This window comes from Nesoenas mayeri (genome assembly GCF_963082525.1).
Source record: "Nesoenas mayeri genome assembly, chromosome: 4".
Taxonomy (NCBI): domain Eukaryota; kingdom Metazoa; phylum Chordata; class Aves; order Columbiformes; family Columbidae; genus Nesoenas; species Nesoenas mayeri.
This window is the reverse complement of record NC_137540.1, coordinates 20,694,150-20,716,157: the sequence shown is the minus strand read 5'-3', so window position 1 is coordinate 20,716,157 and position 22,008 is coordinate 20,694,150. Positions and strand designations below refer to the sequence as shown.

Here is a 22,008-nt window from a genome sequence, read left to right as displayed (position 1 = left end):
GCTGCTTTGCTGTGTGTATATGAACTGAGACACCTTAGTCTGATGAGCTTTTTAGAAAATCCCTAAATCTGAGGTAGACCCTGTGCTGGCAGATGAGCTGCTATATATACCCTTTTTAACCCTTGACAAAGCTGTATCTAGACTATTGATTTGGTGCAAGCTTTTAGGCCAGTGTTCTCTTCAGCTTGGTGTAGCTCAAGCACAGGAGGAGGGTTTTGCTAACAAGGTGTCTGTACTGTGTGAAACATGGCTTTATTACTTAAAAACCTACTACCTATAGTATATGGTAGAGTTTGTAGAACAAGCAGCTAGAAAACACAGCCATTAAGCTTTCTTTGTGATGCAAGCTTAAGTTACAGAAGAGTGAAAGGATTTTAGTATTTAAGATTTTATTTATCCAATTATTCTCCTCTTACGAGGTCTGAGAAGATGCACGGGGTTACATGACTAAAAAAGGTGTAGATCTCTTTCTTGATATTTTTAGTATAGTTTGTACTCCATCTTTTTGTGTGTTCCTTTCTATGGTATGACATCATAGAAATACGCACACCTTTGAATTCATAATTCAAGAATTTTTGCACTGTGTCACAGGGGAGCTGTAAGTTAAGAGGACATTTATTTATGAAACTCTCATCCAGAGAGATTCAGCCTTTTTAAAAGAGGAGTTGCCTCTGTAGCTTGATATTCTTGGTGAGCCTCCCTCTTACACACAAAATAGCTGCAATGGTTTTTAAAATAAGGAAGTTCAGTCAGTACTTGATACATGAGTAGAATATATTGAACTGAAAACTGCCCTTAAATTTTGAAAAATCTGGAGACTCATTTGCACAATTTCAAGGTGGTCTATTTTTAAATTATTACACTGAAAACAGGGCTGTGTTACCAAAATTATAGAAAGTGGCAGTTTTACTCAGGCTAGGATTTACACTGCTACTGGTCTCAGATGTTACACGCAGCAAGAGTTTAAGCTCCCAGAAGATGAAGTGTTCTAAAACCTGATTGAGCCTTCTCATCCACAAATGTTTAGATTCCAATATGTGTTTCTATATGCCAGTTACAAAAGATGCTCAGATTCAATATTTAGTCATCCAAGAAAAAGTAGTTTCCACTCTTCTTTTGTTCCACATCCTTGGGAAGAGAAAAAAAAAGGTCCATGTTACTTGAAGTAGTCTTTGGCAGACTCAAACATAGCTGAATTAAGAGACACTTATCTAAACTAATTTCTACTTATTACTTTTACTACTCATTTCACGTGCTGTTTTCCAGCACAGCAAAACTAGTAGGGTAGTCTTCCTTCTATTCCTTATTTTAAAACCTGGGTTTATAGTAAACACTATGGCTTCATTACCGTAAAGGCGCTTCTCTCTTACCTTGATTGAATTGAGTTTGTTTATTCTTGGTCTGTAATTGTTGGGATCTCTTCTAAAAGTGATTTCAAGTTGAGATAAAAACTTATTCATTCCAGCCAAAAGAGTTTGCGGACTGTTAAGAGAGAAGAACGTTCAAGGTAAATTTTCAGAAGTTCTATACGATGCAGATAAAGGGCAGCTGTGGTGTCCATCTTGGCTCACTCAGGTCTGGTACCACGTATGGGAGATGTAATTGACACACCAGGTTTGGCTACATTTTCAGCCCACCTGTCAAACAAGAAGTGGTACCTACTACTCTCAGCTCTATCTCAGCATGGCACTACACGTCTTCAGCCTGCTACCTTTACATTCTCTTTTTACTTTGTATCTACACATTTGTGTGTGCTGGCATGCTTTGTTACTTACATTAAACTAAAAAAAAAAGAACAGAACTGCACCATTAGCCAAGATATATAACAAAAATCATAATGTATACTGATGCTAAGAAATGTGATTATGTGATAATGATTTTTTTAATGCAAACAAGTATGTTCTTAAAAGGAATGCTGTCAAAACCAGGCTAGCACTGTGTTGTCAAGGCACAGCTAGACCAGTGTGTTTACTTCATCTGGCTCAGGTTAGGCACTTGCTAACGACACTGTTCTAAAAGCCTGGTTTCTAACAGGGCTACTCCTCGGCCTCTGTAATTTACACAAAGTGATTTTCAGGGACAAAGTACACACATCAAAAGGGACAGCTTTGAAAGAGTAAAAATCATGGTGTATGCTGTATGTGGCTGTCAAGACCTGCAGTTTACAACATTTGCAGACATGTACTCTTAGTACACTGCTTGCTCTTGATACAGCTGAAAGCTATCTTCATAAATGCACTTAGTTTACAGTTGCTCCATTTTTTATTCCTCAAAAATCAACGTCACTTATTTGTTCTCTTCCAACTGTAATTGAATTGGTGAGCAGTTGCTCAAGGCCAGTTTGAGGCAGGAGCTGCTGTGGTTTTTGAGGGTTTGGTTACATTTTTCCAACTATGCCCCAGCCCTGCCCAGGCAGCCTCTATGTGCGGGTCAACCCCATTTTCTTTTCCTCACTCCATAACACAAGCCAGAACCCTTCAGGACACTCTTGGATTACTTGAACTGCAGCTTATATTTCTATAGGCAAGAATGCTTCACCTCCTTATTTTTGCTGATGCTTCTGATAAACAATTTATTTCTACTTTGTCCTCTCTTATCTTGCTTAGTAATCCAAACAAGTCTCTTACCTGTTCGCAAGCGTGTTCTTGGAAGGAATACCATCAAAAACAATCACACGATCAGCAAGATATGTAGCCATGATAAAATCATGTTCTACCACAAAAGCTGTTTTTTTAGCATGGAGAATGAAACTGAAACAGAAATGGAAATAACAAAAAAAGAGAGAGCTGAATATAAACTGACTGCAAAGCTACCGATAATTTCAGGCCTTTTTCCCATCATGTCAGCTTTACCGTTTAATGACTCTAGCAGCCATTAGACGCTGTTCAGAGTCCAAATACGCCGAAGGTTCGTCAATTAGGTAGACATCTGCAGGTTTACCGAGACAAAGAGCTAGTGCAACACGCTGCAACTCGCCACCGGACAGTGTTTGAACCTATTAGGGCAAGGGGTAATAAGGCCGCATTTAGTTCAGGTACAGGTAGAGCATTAAAGAAGAAAAGTTAGGATGATGTCTCAGGCAATTAATACCTCCTGGTCAATGATGTTTTCTATTTGAAGAGGTTTCATTACGTCAGTGACAAACTGGGGGTGTGTGTAGGCATCTCTGATCTTCTCATGCAGTAGCTGGCGGACACTTCCCTATTAAAAGAAAAACGTTGCCACTCAGTTTTATGCCCCACACCACAAAAAAAAAATCCAAAAAGAAATAGAATTAGAGCTTTTTGTTTTGGGCATAGAGAAATTCTACATGTGTACTAAGAACGTGCTTTTTGTAGCAAATGCAATACTTGATAAATAAAGCTTAAACATACTGTAGATTTAGGACTGATCTTCTGTGGTTTGTAGCTGACGTTTAGAACTGGGACCTCACCTACAAAGATAGATAGTTTATAATCAAAACAAGAGCCTTTCCAGTATCTGCAAAATAGATTGCAACTAAGGTATTAAGCACTACCTCCTTCATCAGGTGTAAGTCTTCCTGCAAGCATTCGGATAAATGTAGTTTTGCCAGTTCCTAAAATAAAATGCAAGCTATTTTAGACTTTCTAATAACTTAGACCTCTAGTAATTAAGTCACTGATACAAAGCAAAGACTCAATAGTATACACTTTAAAATTAGACTGCTTTGAGAATTCCTACGTTCACTTTAACAAGCAGCACTTGCTATTATTCGCTTTTTCAAATGGAAGAGACATTTAAAGCTGTCAGAGTCTTGTGGCTAAGCTCACCGGGTCAGTCATCATCCCGCCAATCTAAGTTCTTAAAATGGGGTAACAGACAAACTGATGACATCATTAACATTCAGAAACTTCAAGTTCCCACCATTTAGAGAGCAAGCTCATGGTGCGACACCTTCACTAGGAAACAGGCACTTCAACCTGACCCAAACCCAGTAATCTTGAAGCCTGGCTCTCAAGACTGGAAAAGGCCATTAGGAGCATATTTCGGGCTGTAGAAGCAGTTCCCAACAAGGACTCCACTTACCATTTTCACCTAACATCACCATAATTTCAGAATCAGTGAATTCTCCAGCTACTATGGATAGTTCAAATTCTCCCATCTTTTTCTTCATTCCTGGATATTTGTACATACACATCTTTTTAACCTCTTCTTCATTAGCTGTCTCAGCCACTTTAAATACCAGAGATGCATCTCGAAACCTTAGATTTTCTGTTGGAACGTAGCCATCCAAAAAAATGTTTATGCCTATGAAAGGAGGAAAAAAAGATCATTAAAAAAGGTCTACAACAAAGCAGGACAAGACGGATTTTAATTCTTGGCTGTAAATTCCAGTCAGATAAGGAAAACATTAGATTTCAAATGCCATGTTAAAAGAGGCAATAAAAACATATTTCTAAGTGTGGAAATTATGCAAACTGAAGGCTATAAAAGCTCTTTCTGAAAAATTAGTAGTAGTAGTAATGTGGGTAGGGTTTAGAGAAACTACGGCTGTTGGACCTATTCTCATAAAAACATTTATTACTGAGTCTCAGTGCTATCAGTGTGGTCAATTCAGCTGAACACGACATACCTCTGTACTGTACAAACTGTCTCTTGCCCTTTCTCTACTATTTATAGGAGCCTTTTGTGCAACTCCACTGTCTACAAAACACCTCCAAGTATCGAAATCATGTCCCTAGCAAGAGACAAAGGGCATTTTACAGTTAAGACTTTTGAGTTGAGTTATAAATTTCAGGATCATGTAAAATGGAAATTCTGAAGAAAATAAACCACTATTTTTTTTAGTTATTGAACTACAATAGGAAGAAGACATGTTCACATAACAGACAACTAGCATTTTGGTACCTTTTTTTTCCTTCCACAGAATTTTTTTTGTATGTTTAAAAAGAGAAATACATCAAGAATTACCTTCTCTTACGCTGAAAGGCATAGTAACAACACCATAAGCACTTGGCACACCATACAGGCAGCAGATAAAGTCGGAGAGATAGTCTAACACACTTAGATCATGCTCTACAACAATAATGTACCTGAAAAACAGAGCCAGGGAGATGCTTTTATGCGTCAATACAAACCATTTTTTCTTTCTTACTATAGTCTTGCATAAGCAAAAGCTATCAACATGGATTTCATTTCACATGGTTTCTAAGGACAGACTTCAAATCTCCAATAAGCATTTTGTTTAACTGTCCAATAAAGAGACATTGTGAATTGCAAGTTGGAAGTTCATTTTCAGTGTAAACTGGCAGCATCTTTACATACAGAAAGTGGAAGGATATTGATAGACCGGAGTGAAAATACTTAGCGCATTTTAAGAAAAAATCCTGATTACAAAATTTACCCCAATATAGTATAGAAACTATGGGAAATAAGTTTCCAAAATGCAAAGGAATAGAATATTACTAACTTAAAATATTTTAAACATCTATTAGTGTACCATACCGAGAAGTTAGCACTTCTAGAGATGGACCAGATTTTTGGGGTTTTTTTTGTTTGTTGTTTTTCTCTGTAAACAGTCACCTGTTATCACAGTCTAGCAAAACATTTAAAGTTTGTATTTACCTGTCAGGGTTGATTAGGGATCGAATAGTAATGGCAGCCTTCAAGCGCTGCTTGACGTCCAGGTAGCTAGATGGTTCATCAAACATGAAGCTGGTCCCAAAAGAAGAATGAAGTCTTAGTGAATACAAACTTCCCACACATTCAAACCTAATAATAACACTTCAACCACTAAATACACAGAAATCAAAATTATCATTATTTATATTGAGACAAAACAAAGAAAAATGTACTGACACACACCTTGAATCTCTGATGACTGTCACATGAAATTGTTAAATCATTCCAGTCAAGTATTATTCTACCAAAACCTCTGACAAAGTTATCAAATGTTACAAGAAATGAGCATCAGTTAGGAATCCTATGCACTCAGTTCTGATTCAGCTTAAATTTAACATGAACTGAAAAGTGCAAAAATACTTTAGGAGACTCGAAGGCCATCTTCCGGAAGAGAAAAACCAACCAGCAAAACAAACACAAAAAAAACCACAACCCAACCAAAACCAAAGAAAACTAAATTAAAAAAATAAATAAAAAATCAAAGCAAAACAAAACCAAACCAAAACCCATCGCTTCTGATCTTGCTTTTTTGGTCCCAAGGACTCAGGAAACAGCATAGACTGGATGGTAATTTCCTGGTTGCAAGACAGGAAAAGAGGGACACAAGTTCCCCAAGGTGGGAAAAGAACCATCCATTTCTTATTCAGAGAGGCTGCGAGAGGTACGCTGTCAAACAGGAATATATATTTATGTGGGATTAGGAAAGGTTAGGAAGTTGTAATGCTGAAATTTAACACCAGCCTCTGAAATGAGCCGTTTCTAGTCACATGAATTTAAGTATAACAACCCCAGAGATTATATATGGAAGAACACTGTATCTCAGCTGCTGAGTTGGTAAAGCCATTTTTAAAAAATCCTTTTGTTCAAATATTTCAAATAAAAGTATTATTTCTAACAATAAATTTAAATTAGGAGACCATGCTTTGAGACAGATTATTAGAAGCAATGTGTATCAGAAGTAAATTAAACATACATGTCAGCCTTCTGAATGCAAACAACAGCACACGCAAATCTCTGAAGTTCTCCTCCAGAAAGGTCCTCAACATTTCTTTCTTTCAGATGTGTTAAGTCTGCAAATAAGAGGTTAGTTATAGATATGTCACAGCCAACACAACAATCCGTATTTTTATTACCTACAGAAACATGTATAATCACAGCAAGCATCCTGCACAGAGGAAAACACAGAAAGAAGTAAAATAAATATTCAGTTTGTATAGAAGCAACATCATGCCACTTGTAAGTCACAAAAAGTTATGGCTTTTCTGCACCATCAGCTGATTAATTTGTATGGCCGCTTCTTATCAGGATTACATTTCTACTTGTTTTTCCACCATATACTGGGTAAAGATTTCTGGCCCTAAAAAGTAACTATACCAGTTTAAAAAGTGTTTCTTGTTAGAGCTGGCTGAAGAGTTCTGATTTTCAGGAAAATCAAGTCCCCCAAATGAAATGGTTCTCACAAGAGAGGATGCTAAGATATTGCCAGCGCTGTAAGCAAGCAAGGGCAGGAGATGGTAATGAGAATTTTTCCAGATTTAAAAATTAACACTTTCTACCATGAAACAGAATTTATGTTAGATTATGTTAATTAGCATGTATCAATTAGTGTGCCTTTGCTGCTAGGAAATAGTACTTGCATTGGTCTAGACAGGCTTACAGCAAGCCCTATACTTTGAATGAAAGCATCTTAACTTTTATTATTTTTTTAATTGGTATAATTTAAATCTACTATTACTTGAGTAGTAACTTTTTCAGTAAATATGAATTTCTCAAATGCCTTAAAGATTGACTTCACAAAATTACTTACCAAGCTGCTGACACACAACAGTTTGTGTCTTAGTTTCATCCTTCCTATCCAGAATCGATCCCACTGTTCCCTGCATGATAGATAAAACCCCACAACATTATTTCAACATCAAATATTTCAAACAGTAGTGGATTTTTGACACTGAGTTATCTTTAAATACAAAAAGAGTATTAAAGGAGAAGCTCCCAGCCTTCTATTAGTTAAGTTTCTTACCTTTGCAGCTTTAGGGATTTGGTCCACATACTGAGGTTTAATGATAGCTTTCAGGTCATCTTCCAGGATCTTGGTAAAATAATTTTGTAATTCAGATCCTCGGAAATAAGTCAAAATTTCTTGCCAGTCAGGTGGATCCTGCAACAAAATTAAACCCTATGTTTACTTATACCATTCTAAAATCATTGTAAAAAATGTCTAAATTTAAAAGTCTAATCAATACAAAAAATAGAATATGCTTGCAAGACTTAAAATAAGCCTGAGTAAAAGCCAGTTACCAAACTCTTATGTTGCCCCTGCAAGTTTTAATTTAAAAATCCCCAAATTTATAAAATTGCAAAGTGGAAGGCAGAAGTTCGTACTATGTTTTTTTTTCCAGGTGCATTGTCATTAGCCCTTTCAAGAAAAAGCATTTTAAATTTGCACTTTGGACATCCAAAATCATCATCAGACAATGAAGAAGCTACGAGTGAAACTGCTTCATGGGCAAAATGCTAGTGCGGATTAGTGTAAGTGCACTTATAAGCTATCTGACCCAGTCAATCCAAGGGAAGAGAGAGGCTTGGACTCATAAAATCAACGTTCACAAAAGATACAAAAACGTTTGGCCATTTTCTCTACTTCTAGCAAACATCTCCAAGGAAACAGGAGAAGACACAAGAAAAATGCTGACACCCTCCCCCCCCCCAAAAAATAAAGGAATTGTTCAGAGAAATCACCCAGGAAAAATTCCCAACTTGTTCAGTTTTGTTTTATGCAGCATACTATGAATGGTGACAAATTAATTATTTTGATGCTAAACAACACAGAAACAGAGCGACACAGCCGTATTTCCAAACCAAGCAAATACACAGAGGAAATGCTTGCTAAGTTTCAGAGCAGAAGCAACATGGAAGATTCAATCCATACCACATGTTTCTGTGGTCATAATGATTTGGCTCTTCGCAGGAAAGTCTGATTTTGGAAGCATGGTAATTCAATTAACTACACACTCAGAAATTCAAAAGTTCTGCTATTTCTGCAATACTACCACCTGAAACAAGAAGTCCACAAAATAACATAAACCAAACTTGAAAAAGAATGGAAAGTGCAGCTGGGAAATTATTATTTCTTTGCCGTTTTAGGTGGCAGCCATGAAATGAATAATTTATTAAAATGTTACTTTCGAATTAAAAAAATAAATTATGAAAAAAAGTTTGAACACACTTGTACCTACAATCCTTCCTGAAGAACTAAAGCCAGCATCAGAATTCAAGTGTCACCACATGATTTGAAGGTGAGGTGATAACTGAAATACTGTCTGATGAGTCACAGCAGTTATTACTTGTGTCTTTTCTCTAATAATATTCACTCCTTGGAGTAGTGGCAGATAAACAAACCCCTGTAAATTATTTTGCTTGCTGGCTGCACAGTTTGACTGAGTGCAAATATAGAGGAAAATGGGTCATGATTTCCCATGAAGACCAGGAGATGATTACAAGTTGTTCTGTGTCTGGTTCTCAAAAAATACTATCAAAATTTATAAGTATCTAGCAATATAAGGAGACTAAGGATTTTCAGAACTCAGTATTAAACTGTACACTGGGAAATATCTTCAACAACAACTTATAATAACAAGATATTTTATATGAGATCATATTCAGAAGAACCAACGATAAAAAAGCCAGAGATCACAAGGATGCATGGTAAGCACTCACAGACATGAGCTATCCAGATAAAACCAATGCTGAACTCAGAAGAAACTCCAAAACTTGAGCTACCTATATCCCTTGATGGAGAACAGGTAAATTGTGCAAGGGGAAAAGAAAAAGTGGACATTTTAAAATACGAGTATAAAAAAACCCCAAGCCTTTAGTATTACTTAAAGACAGAAACATACTTCTGATATTCATCTTTAGCGAGTAACAATTATTATCTCTCCCGAAAGATACACAGAATTCGCAAAAAATCCATTGTTAACAACATCCTTCTACTGTTTCTATGTGGAGCAGGTCACAGGCTGGCAATAAGGAAAGTGCCAATGTCCTTGCAAATTCTACCACATGCACAGATATGAAAATTCAGTGAAAAAAATATAACTGCAGCTATCTATAATGCCAACTCTATTTTATTGCTCATACATACATCATATTTTCCAAGATTTGGCTTCTGTTTTCCTGCTAGAATTTTCAAGGCAGTTGATTTTCCAATACCATTGGTGCCAACCAATCCCAGCACTTCACCTGGACGAGGGATAGGCAACCTGTACACAACATTCATAACTTTGGATTATATTAATGCCATCAGACATGAACATTTGCTGGTAACGTAAATGTTATAACCCATTTTCAGACTTTCTGATTATTTCAATCTACTCTGTTAACCTGCCAATATATAACTCAAATTAAATTGATATTCCTTAAAAATAGAAGATCATAAGAAAGATTTAAGTGCAATCTGTTCTTTAAACAGGAGCTCTGTAAAATAAGCACTGCAATTTTAATTCATTATAATGATTTTTAATACGAAAAAAAGTAATTCACATTCAAAAATGAAGCTATTGAAGTAAGAACCAAGAACACCTTAACATGCACTACATTTAAACTATGAAAAACTTGAAATTTTTGTCACTTTTACATTGCCTTGGAAAATAAAATACCTGTGAAGTTTGAAGGCATTGGCACAGTATCTATGCGTTGTTTCTTTCTCCAGGTTGCTAGGTAAGTTAACAATTGACAAGGCTCCAAAAGGACATTTCTGTAATTGAAATAAATTCATAAATTACTAGTGCACAGAAACAATTTATTAACAAAATGCTATGTTCTGTAATGCAATCAACTGAGCAATTAGATATTTTTAAAATAACTTAGAAAAAAAAAATTACTTCACTTTCATTTACACAACTTTCCAAAGAAGTTCTATACCACATTTATCAAATTAAATAGTTAGCAATTTAGACTGTCAGTTTACATTACAAATAAATACACTGCATAAATTCTCTAGCTCTTTTACAAAAATACCTTTCTACTGTTATGTGTCTGTAGCCACAAACAAATAAAACCAAACAAAACCCAAAGCACAAAGCTACAACCCATACCCTGCAACCCAACCAGCTCAGTAAACAGACACAGTACTTCACTTATATAAACAATAACAGCTCACAAGGTCTGATTATTCAGGGAAGTTACAATATACCTTACTAAATATAATAGCATAAGGAGGAAATTTAAATAAAGAAGCCTATCTTTTACCTTGATGCAAATCCCACAACCAATACAGAGTGTTTCTGAGATCCATGCTATTTTGCTCTGCGATGTGACTTCTATGCAAAGTTTTCCTGGCAAAAAAGAGGAAGATCAACTCAAGGAAGCTTCCGATGAATCAGAATTCTTGCCATTACTACTAAATTCCACAGAGGAACATGTAACTAATTAACGTTCACTGAAGCTTCAGATCACCCAAAGACCTGAAAAGCAGTTTTATTACTAGGAATTGTTCAAGCTTTCAGCAATACTCAGCTTCTAAAGGCTTTAGGAAATGAAGCACAAATGATAAACAAAAAAGTAGCAGTTAGAAAACACTAGTTCCTTCTAGTAGAACATTATTTAAAACTTCTCCAATTGCTTAAATACTTTGTTAAATCGCATCTCTTACCCATTCGAACCACAGGACAACTCTTCTTGCATTCTTGACGGCATTTCTTTGGCTTACACTTGTCATGGTTGACAATAGCAATTCTTGTTAATTTGTCTGCCATAATGCACAATTTAGGGTTATACACATATACCAATTATGAGGAGTAGTGGGAGTCTTCCAGATCTTAAAAAAAAAACCAAAACAAAACATAAGGAGAATAAAAGTAGACAGCACAGAGAAGAATGTACATATCTGAAAATATTACTAGCACAGTTCAGAGATGTAAAAAGCAAAATGATTTTCTATTTTCCTCCTTTAAACTAAACAGCAAACATAGCAAAGACTCAGACACTAGCAGTAAGAGTACTGATGTCTAAATAAGTGTACAAATCTTTAATATCAGCCTTCCATTACTATTTCTCCACTGTAAAATACAACTGTGATTGTATCTGAGAATGTATTTGTCTCCCAGAAAAGTGTGTTGTAGTAAGAACAGAAGAATCTGTACTGCTGCAAAATTCAGTTTCACAGGCTGCCTTGTTTAATCTTGTTCAAGGTACAGTGTCTAGTAAAATCAAATTGTGACTGCAATTACTCAAATAATCCGATTATAATAATAATTTTGCAAACTGTATGCCAATATTCTATATTAAGTAAACAAAATACTGTAAAATTTAAACCAGTTTTCAAACCAGTTGGATAGAGAAAAGTAATCCAGACAATGTGAACAGACATATGTGATGATGTTTGATTTTATTGAGTTTCATTAGTAGATTAACTCCAGTAGATTAGTAGATTAACTACACTTACATTCTGCATTCCTTAATATGGTAATAATGACTATAATATATTCCAATAAAAACAGGCACAATTCTTTATAAAATGACTTTATTTTTAGAAGAGAAAGCTCTTTGAGTACTAGACAAATATTCCTGAAATCACAAATAAAGGCACTTGAAGTTAAATCATAACTTGTATTCCTCCACATGACTATCTCTTCTCTTGCTTAGACAGCAGTTCACAATGACAAGGACTGCATTGTACTGGGAATTTAAGATGTCATCAATTGCAGCTGAGGGGATGGAAAGACAAAAGACTTTTAAATTTAAGTCTTGATAGATAAATAAAAATGGAATGTATTTTGAAGTGCATTTCTATTTCCTTTACCATATTCATAAATAGTACTGAGAATAACAATAATGATGACTTTCTTTGAGCAACACACACCAAAGGACAACTCCCTCCATGTGCTTCCAATCCAGAAGTTATGAGGGTCTTGGAAGTTTACAAGACATTAAAGATGAAAACCAGACTTTTTTTTAAGGTCTAAAGAAAGATCATAAATGAAGTACAAAGCATTTCCAGTTTAACACCATTAAATAAGGTCATGGCATGGCAGACGATACCAATGCAAAATCATTTCAATTTAATGCAATATGTATCAGTAGTTCAAGGACATGACTGGGAAGGAGTCTTGAAATACTTCAGGTTTCCACACAGTCTGCACGAGAAATTCCTTCCAAGGAAAGGATTCCAACATTTCTTGTTAAAGAAAGTATCTTCTGATGGGTGTTCAGTTCACCTTTGCCCCATCCTGCAGTGGTTTAAAGTATCCTGCAGTGGTTTAGAGACTGTTCACTACACATGGTGACAATACAAAGAAAGGTTATGAATTTAACCTCCTGAACGAAGCAAAAATAAATTAAGAGGATGGCACATTTTCCACACTAAACTCTATCCTTCCCTAAACCCACCTGTGAGCTTTAGTTGGAAAGAATCCTACAGATACTATTGTAATGCAAAAGAAAACAAGACTGGCATCTAACAGGGAGCAAAGGTCTAAAATTAAGACATCATGGAATCTTTAAATCCATTATTACCATAGTTAGGAATACTTCAAGTGGTTTCTTTTAAAAGCGGTACTCGTACTCCCCTTTTCAATTTCCAGAGTGTTTTTAAATTAATGTCTAACGATGTTCTTCATCAGATATAAATGAATGAAATTATTAGTCATGCTGACAACCATATTGTAGCAGTTTCTACTATTAATAATTCTTTTTTATTTAATATTTTAATTTTCCCTAAATCAAAAAGTCCTAATAACACAGTAAATGTTTTCAAATAAATGACTGAATATTGTTTTTTAAAAAAAACCCCAATTTTACAGTTCTGTGTCAGACCAGATTGACAAAGTAGGGCTGAACATTGCAATGACATCCACAGGCCAAGCCAAAAGATATGGAATAATCCACTTGCAATGCTCACTTTAATATATTCTGCATAGATAAGAAAACAAGAAACTAAAAGTCTTATTCTTAAAAACTGTAAGGATGTTTGAGTCAATGTAATTTTCTAGGAGGGAGATACTGGATTTTGTCAGTGTTTGAAATACACATTTTTGGGAATACATCCCAGTACTTCTCATAAAAGTCCTGCAGTTTGCAGTCAAATATGTCTTGAAACAGTTAGCTTTTGCCACCTACCTTATCAAGCTTTCTGCCCAGTCTTGGTGGGATAATCACACTACAGTTTACACTGTTACCCATTGCTGAATCAGACCTTGGTTGGTAAGTAATAAAATAGCCTAAGATTTTCTTTTTCTTCTAACTTACTTACATGGGGAAAAAGCCCATCTATGGTGAAGAATTTTTGAAGAGGCCACAGAAGTAAGTATGCCACGCATTTATGAAGTCTTTGGTGGGTGGGGTATAGAATCTATGAATGGGCATAGAGACATACACCTGTGCCCCCCTGCTCCCATCTACATGACAGAAGTGTCGGTTCATCCAAAACTCTGCACTGGTCTAAAACCATATTCAGAAAACCTATTTGTGACTTCTGTAACATTTTCAGGACTGTCCTGATGCCCATGATGATTATTGTCCACAAAACAATAATAACAACAGTAAATTTCTACTTACAACTGACAGTTTGAAGCAAATTAAACAATACTGTCCAAAACCAGACTGAACTCAAGTTACATATTTATATGTAGTTACTTCAGTGGCATTTAACATACCAAATAGGACTGTCTGCTTTTCAGGTGCAGACAGCAGGACTCTCAAAACACAGAACGCATCCAACATGCATAGGCACATACATGCATACAGCACACCAGTAATGGTTAGGAACAGTCAGCAGTTTAAGGGCAAGAGGAACTGGTATTCAGAAGCATTAAAGTTCACGTCTGTATTTCTGCTTTCCAAGTCAAGAAGAAAAGAACAAAGACCATTGTGAAGATATTACTTTGTTGCTAACTACAGAGTAAAGCATTATTTTGAATGAGTGAATTCTGATGGAGTGACAACTGAAAATCTTTCCAGAATGATGGACTGATGACACAGGTAGAAGTTTTAAAACCTCTGACAGTATAATTTACTGAAGCCAAAAGCTGTCCATTAAGCCTAATTATGATACTTAATAGAAACATCTCTAAAAATCAGACACAAAAGATGTTATCACAAGAATTTTAAGTCAGCATTCTTAGGCGATCTGACATAGCTGCTGCCATGTCTGACACAACAGAAAAAATAATTTTAAAAAAAGGCATACAAGCAGACCCTGCTACCTGTCACAAAAGGTGAAAGTAATACACAGTCTGCAGAACAAATGTAATGTAGTTGCATTAAGAAATACCAATATTTCTTTCTTCCACAGGCATTAAAGTTATATTAGAGTTTACTAAGTCAAGTCAATTATGAGCAAGAAGGATGTGTAGCTGTGTTGAATTATTCAGACTTAAACACAAAAATATTAGGGCAACAAAGATGATTAAGGGAGTGGAGCACCTCCCTCATGAAGAAAGGCTGAGGGAGCTGGGGCTCTTTAGTTTGGAGAAGAGGAAACTGAGGGGTGACCTTATTAATGTTTGTAAATATATAAAGGGTGAGTGCCATGAGGATGGAGCCAGGCTCTTCTTGGTGGCAAACGATAGGACAAGGGATAATGGGATCAAGCTGGAACACAAGAGGTTCCACTTAAATTTGAGAAGAAACTTCTTCTCAGTGAGGGTGACAGACACTGGAACAGGCTGCCCAGGGGGGTTGTGGAGTCTCCTTCCCTGGAGACATTGAAAACCCACCTGGACATGTTCCTGTGCGACCTCACCTAGGCGTTCCTGCTCCAGCAGGGGGATTGGACTAGATGATCTTTTGAGGTCCCTTCCAATCCCAAACATACTGTGATACTGTGACATTAAAAAAATGTAAATGAAGACTGAAACATAACCACACACAATAGAGATCTGTGTTCAGAATTGAGTCATATTTACTTCACAGAAAAACAGTTAACATGTTATTAAAATACACTGCATCAGACCTCAAAGATAAAGGGTGTGGAAAGAAGTGAGCATGAGAAGAATTTGTGCTTTTCCCTGAAAATACTTAACTTCAAGAATTGTCTCTCAATCCATTGCTAGTGGACTACATACAGTCATGCCATAACAAGAATGTGACAAACTAGAACACCCAAAGAAAACTTAAATGAAAGACAAAGAGTATATTTTCAACCTGCATATGGGAGATCACTATGTTTATAGATGTCAAAGCAGAAACAATAGTAAATGCTACAAGTACAAACAAAATTTACTAAAAATTAAGAAGTGGTCTATGCTTAAGGTTTTGGCATTTCTTTTGTAAACTACAACTAGCTACAAAAAGAAGTTTAAACAGGTCCCAAATCTCAATACTGTATTTAACTCATTATATTACTCATAAGGTACAACATGAATATGAAAATAAATGCAACGTTAACATGAAAAGCATATGGTCAAACATACTGACGCAGCATAACGAGTGGGTGTGTTTAGTTGGTGCTGAACATTAATTATCACTCAATCTATAATATTCCCTTTTAACACAAAGTGAAAAGCATGAGAATCAACCCACGAATTAGTGATGAAGATTACAGAAGCATTTCAAGACCACTCACTTAGGGCTGGAGTTTGGGAAACCATAGCAGAGAGACTTAAATTAGAATTTGAAAATAGACACAGAAACCTGCAGGTGAAATATCTACATGCATTCCGGAGGGAAGACACTACTGTGGTTCTAGAGAAAAGCCTTGCCAAGGTGGTTTTTTTTTTTTTTTTGAACATAATTTGTAAAAACCAGCCTTACCCTATCACCTTATCAAACCTGCAAGAAGTCTCGATCTCCTCACCACACATATGGATATCAACTTTCCTCAAAATAAGGCAAAGCATGGCTTTTTGCCTCTAGCAGATCAAGTTTCCGCTTCCACAGGAGACAATCACCGCCCACAGCCCCGGCCCAGGGACACGGCGCTATGGCCCCCGCCGCGGTGAGGAGCGGCCGGTCGGCCGGCGCCTCTCCCGGGGTGCGTGGGGCCGAACGCCAGGAGGAGGCCGGGAAGCCGGCGGCGGCTCCCGGCAGGGGGAGGGGGAGCCCCTTCTCTACCCCCCGTGCGAGAACGCCAGCGTCCCCCCACCCGCCCTGTCAGAGGCCGCTTACCGGGAGGTGGGGGAGAGAGCGAGGCGCCCCCGCTCCCCGGCCGAGCCACAGCGGGGAACGGTGTCCCCGCTCCCGTGGGCCGGCGCGCAACGTGCTCCCGCCGCCACCCGGCCAAGATGGCCGCTGCCCCCGCAGGGAGGGGCCTGGGCGCGCACCATAGAGCGGAGGGGAAGGAAGGAAGGAAGGAAGGGAGGGAGGGAGGGAGGCAGGCTCACCATAGAGAACACGTGCCCGTGCGGAGAGACGGAGAGAGAGCGGCACCTCCTGGCGCGGGGCGTGGCGAGGCACGGCGCGGGCCGTGTCACTCCCTGCGCTGCGGACGCGACGGTTGGTGACGCCATCTCCGGGTGACGCCGACAGAGAAACGCGTTACGCAGGAGGTGTGTCCGCTGCCTCAGGTCGCCGCCCTCCAGTCGGCGCGGTCCGTGAGCGGGGAGCGGGCCAGCTCGGCACTGAGGGGGATCCCTGAGCCGGCAAACCCCGCCCTGGACCCCTAGCGCGCGCCGAGCTCCGTCCCTCCCCACCGGCTGCACGCGGGCACCTGCACCCCGCCCCACCCCGCTCCGTTCTTTTTTAAACCGAGCTCGCGCGGCGCGCGCGGCTCTGCGCGTGCGCGGCCGGGCGGCAGCGGCGCAGCGGGAGCCGGAGCTCGGCAGCTCCCGCGGTGGACGGGCGGGCGGGCGAGGGAGCGGCGCCCTGGGCGGGCGTCAGGCCCTCACGACGGTGGCGGCCCCCGCCCGCCTTTCGTCCGCGCTGAGGGAACCCGCGCTGCGCCGGCGCTGCTGCCCCGTGGCCGCTCCGTCACTCGCTGCGGCGGCTTGGAGGCTCAGGTGGGGACGCTGCTCGGGACCGGCCCGGGGGCTGAGGGGGAGGAGCGGGAGGGTGTGTAGCTCGTGCTTTCTCCTCAGTCCGCCCCGCGCCAGCTGCAGCCGGCTCCGGGTTGAGGGCCGGCTGCTCCCGCGGCTCGGCTCTGGGTGTTCCGGCAGCCGCCGCAGCTGCGGCCGTGCCCGGGCATAAGGGGCGCTAGCTGACGGGGGGGCTCGCTCGGCGTCTGCAGCGGCCGCCGGCTCCCGGTGGGGGCTGGGGGCTGCTCGGCCGGGTACGTCCTGCGGGTTTGTCCCTCTGTGCGTGCCGGTGTGCGTGCATGGACCCCCCCCCGGCTGGGAGCGGGGAGCATGTGGTAGAGTGCGTCTAGCCATCAAGCGCAGCCCGTGTGTTTCGTGCGTAGATGTTGCTGATTTATTTCCCAGTATTTAAGGGGGGTTTAGGTTTGGGGGACACGGCCATAATACAATGTTGTAAAACTAGTTAATTATGCTTAAAAGCGTAATTAAAAGTTCTTCAAAGAAACGGTTGGAGAAGAGCTACCAAGGAGGCCTGAGTGAAAGCAGCTTGATTTGTCAAACTGCTTTCATCAGAGGTTACTGTATTTTCTAAAGAATGTTTTTATTTAATGCAAGCTCTCGTAAAGAACTGCTTCCATCCTTTAAAGAGCAACTTATAGCCTTATGAGGTAACTTTGGAAGTCTGGGTTTCTACAAAAATTATTTTTTAAATGTGTTTATTTAGATTGGTTAGGGATATGTGTATAAAAATTGCTAATGTAACTTCTTTTGTACAGTTGTTTTAATTACCTTATTTTTAGTTAAAGATATCTTTGTGACAATGAAAGACCTAAGTCTTTTTTGCTGATAGCCTTAAAGCAATATACTGAAGGCAGAGTAAAAAAAAAAGGCATTGAGAGAATAATCTGAGGGATCAAATGTACAGGTGAGGTAGTTGAAACAGCTGAATAAAAAATAGGAGGCATAGTAAGAGGCTAGTTTCTGGAAATATCTTGAGATCTTTAAATGCCTTGAACCAACTAGGATCTGTACAAAGAAAATGAGAGCAGGAAAAAGACCTTGTGAGATAAAATGGGTCATGCAAGTATGAAAGTCAGGGAATCTAAGGTATGAAATCCCTTTCTTTTAAGTAGAATGGGGAAGGCAGTCTTGTAAATCACAGGTATAGCAAAAGTGCTGGAGTAGTCAGTGCAGCTTTTGTTCAGCTTTGATGGAAAAGTTGTAGTCAAATACTTGCTGAAATTGAATAAAGTTATATTATGGGAATTCAATCAGAACAATCATTTAAAAAAAAACCAAAAAAACCCCAAAAAAACCAAAAGTAAAACTAGCTGAACTTTGATCCCCTGATTCTGCACAGGTGGGTTGGGAGGAGAATTTGTCAGTAAGTAGAAGACAAATAAAAGCAACATGCAAACAGGAAATGGACTAATTTGGTTTGTTAAGAGCAGTCTGGATCAAAGCTTTTTTTTTTTTTTTTTCCTGACAGTAAACAATAGACTTAATGAAAAAGGAATATAAGTGGTTTGTCTTGAGTTTTACAGGGTTTCTGCCATTGTCTGGGTTGACATTGTTAAAAACAAGCTAGATATAATTTTTGTGAGATCTTATACAGCTATTTGAAAAATTGCTTTTGAAGCTGATTTGTAAATAATTCACTTTTAAACAGGGGTTTCACAAAGTGTCCTCCTGGGGAGTTCTCTTTTGAATGTATTTTCATTGTTTTCTGTAATGGTGAATACAAAAACAGATACGTTGACAAGTTGGAAGGTTTGCAAGCACTGTACAGCTCAGGGTCAGAATTCAAAATGATCGTGAGAAGATTAATAGTGGATTGGAGATCAGTGTAGTTAAGCTCAGTTAACAAGAACTGAGGGAGGAAGAGAACACAGGAAAAATCAAATCCATAATTAGTGGAAAGGGTATTACTGAACAGCAAACAGTGTCCCCCCAAAAAAAGCATTTGAGATCTCTAGTGCATAGTAAACTAAATATTAATCCATAATATGATGTCCTGTCAACTAGACAAGTGTTATTTTGGCATGTTAGCAGGCATGATTAAATATAAGGACAAGAAAAGTGATTATTCTGCTCTGTTGAAGAAGGGCTGAAGGGCCTTAGCTAAAATGGTATGGCTTTTTTTAAACCGTAGTATGTAGATCTCTAGACTCTGCAAGAATATGATGTTTATATTTAGGTTGAATTTAAGAGCAAAACGTTTGGCTTTTACATTGACAAAACACTGAAGCTGGCTGTCCACAAAGTTTGTGAAATCTTTTTTTGCCAGACAAGTAAATGGCTGCACAAACATCTGTTGAGGACAGTCTACTATCTCCGAATTCCATACAGGTGTGCAGTTAAACAACTCTCTGTCTTACTAATGCAGTGGAATGAGAAACTTTAATTGCAGAAAACTGCTTTGGAATCTGCAGAAGTTTCCTTGAGCCTGGATTATTATGGAGGTTTAGTAGGAAAAGGACCACAATGTATCCTACTCTGTCTCCTATCCAGAGTGTTGTGGAAGAAGTGTGTGCATTAGTGAAGGGTTTGCTTTCAGGCATGCATCTTTTTAAAAAGTGTCTTCCACTGGGATACTGAGAATGACCTGTCTGCTTTGACTGTGGAAGACAGACTGTTGAACCATGTAAATCCATTTTTTAAATAAACTGTGTATTTGTTAAAACATCTTTAATGGCTGTTACTTCACAGAGATGTTCTCAGAAAAGGAGCAAACTTCTCTGAGGAAGACCCTGAGGGATAAAGAGTTCAAGGGAGGAGGGGGGCAAAAACTTAGCTGCCTTCTTGTCTTGATCAAAGGATGTGCATACCATATAACGGAAAATGGCAAAATGAAAGTGTGGCATCAATCATGTCACTAAGACACTAATATATTAATATTGTTAATTAGGAAACAGCAGCCTATTAATGATCTTTTGGAATAATTGAATTGGAAAATTGGAGATGTTTCCAGCCAATACTTCTATAGATGCAGTGTGTGTTTCTATTTTTCAGCACATATCAAGGATGAAAAAGCTTCTATACCGATCACTTGTTTTTACACAGCCTGAAAAAATAGGCAAAAAAAAAAAAAATCTCATTCTGTTATCTTATTGAGCTAAGAAAATGTATGTGTAGGGGAGCTGACCTTTATTTTGGGCTTATTTATTTGGTGACTTAAATAGATGCAAGTGTGGTTTTACTTCTAATGACAAATATTTGTGTTTTGTCCAAAATGAGGTACTTGTACTTTCTGCTAGTGAAATGTCCAAAAGTGTTGCTTGAGTAGTCCAACCTGTTGCAGTGTTATTTTTCCCTAGTACTTTTATCAGCTTTTTAAAAATTATTAGAGAATAGGGAAGCTTCAGCAAAGCTATCCAGAATGTATTGTTACAAAGCTCATTAACAGAAGTTGTCATGAAAAACTGACATGTTTATTTCAGCATATTCATTTAAATAGTAAGTATTTTCAGTCTTTCATGTCACTAATGCACAATTTGTGGCTAGCTTATTTGCCAGCAGTGGTTTGGAGTTGAGAGCTGGATCTTGAGTAGCTTTGCCTGTTAGACAGAAGGAAACACCCAGTTTAAGACAGTAGGAAACCTGGATGGCTTTTCTTGCTGTGTATTGCAAACCCCCAAAATGTGTGGTTCAAGCTTTCATGAACCACTGCAATGCAAATCTTGGCAGTGTAAAGTTATTTAGGACCTCCCTGTGTGCAGTAAAGCTTCTAAGATATCTCAACATCATTGTCTTAAAGGATTTGGCATACTTAAAAATCATAGTAATTTTTCTAAAAAAAGTCTTAAAGTTGAGTTTTTCCCAACTCAGTGTAACTCATCTGCTTTTAGTTGGTTCGTTGTCACAAAAGCAACAAAACAGTGCAGAGTTTGGACTAGTAGTTGATTTGAGCTTTAAAATTCATGAGTACAGGAAAATAGTCTCCCCAATGCTTAATAAATGTAATTTGAATTTTGATGTAGGATGCAAGTTGAACTAGGTGATCTTTGAAGGTCCCTTGCAAGCCAAATAATTCTGTGCAAAATGTTTGTTTTTCAGGTAGCTGTGAACTAAGTGTTTTGTGATTTTTTTAATTTTTTTTTTAATTATTCCTTTCCCCTCTTCCTCCCTGTCCCCCCCCCGCCCCGAACTGTTTGAGATTCTTAGATTAGAATGCTTGTCATATTGTGTTTTATTGAAGTTGTTATCACTACATTTAAAGTTGTGCTAACCAGCAACTAGAGCAGAGATGTCAAATTCATTTTCACCAGGGGTCACATCAGCCTTGCAGTTGCCTTCAAAGGACCGAATGTAGTTTTAGGACTGTCTAAATGTAGGAGTAGTTACATTTAGACAGTCCTAAAATTACGTTTGGCCCTTTGAAGGCAACTGTCAGGCTGATGTGGCCCCTGGTGAA

At 38.6% G+C, this 22,008-nt stretch overlaps 2 protein-coding genes across 5 annotated transcripts in view; one reads left to right on the top strand and one right to left on the bottom strand.

Annotated features, from left to right (window-relative positions):
* Window positions 1-210: 210 nt before the first annotated feature.
* Window positions 211-17,098, bottom strand: ABCE1 (ATP binding cassette subfamily E member 1). Of its 2 annotated transcripts, none has more exons than XM_080343528.1 (18): window positions 16,965-17,098; window positions 11,297-11,461; window positions 10,894-10,979; window positions 10,302-10,399; window positions 9,788-9,905; window positions 7,664-7,801; window positions 7,451-7,520; window positions 6,617-6,713; window positions 5,587-5,676; window positions 4,933-5,054; window positions 4,048-4,269; window positions 3,518-3,577; window positions 3,375-3,433; window positions 3,091-3,201; window positions 2,853-2,995; window positions 2,628-2,750; window positions 1,371-1,482; window positions 211-1,128 (listed from the first exon to the last, which is right to left on the bottom strand). In XM_080343528.1, the coding sequence occupies exons 2-18, from the start codon at window positions 11,397-11,399 to the stop codon at window positions 1,081-1,083; spliced, it is 1,800 nt and encodes a 599-aa protein (XP_080199654.1). In that variant the 5' UTR covers window positions 11,400-11,461; window positions 16,965-17,098; the 3' UTR covers window positions 211-1,080. The 2 variants fall into 2 exon arrangements, with proteins under 2 accessions (XP_080199654.1, XP_080199653.1); XM_080343527.1 differs by lacking the exon at window positions 16,965-17,098 and adding an exon at window positions 16,750-16,893 and having other exon boundaries at window positions 212-1,128.
* Window positions 17,099-17,160: 62 nt separating this feature from the next.
* Window positions 17,161-22,008, top strand: part of ANAPC10 (anaphase promoting complex subunit 10) — a 38,783-nt gene continuing 33,935 nt past the window's right edge. The window contains exon 1 of one of the 3 annotated variants that reach the window (XR_013922075.1): window positions 17,161-17,579. The gene's annotated coding sequence lies outside the window, so the exon portion shown is untranslated. The remainder of the gene's footprint in view (window positions 17,580-22,008) is intronic. The other 2 variants (XM_080343529.1, XR_013922074.1) reach the window with 2 other exon arrangements.

Bases quoted from the DNA above. Each gene is read 5' to 3' on its own strand.
- ABCE1 (XM_080343528.1), bottom strand. From the start codon at position 11,399: ATGGCAGACAAATTAACAAGAATTGCTATTGTCAACCATGACAAGTGT. The intron at 9,906-10,301 runs GTATTTTATTTT...TGTTGTGTACAG, and splicing joins AATGCCTTCAAACTTCACAG to GTTGCCTATCCCTCGTCCAG. The intron at 1,129-1,370 runs GTAAGAGAGAAG...TCTCTTCCCAAG, and splicing joins ACAAACTCAATTCAATCAAG to GATGTGGAACAAAAGAAGAG.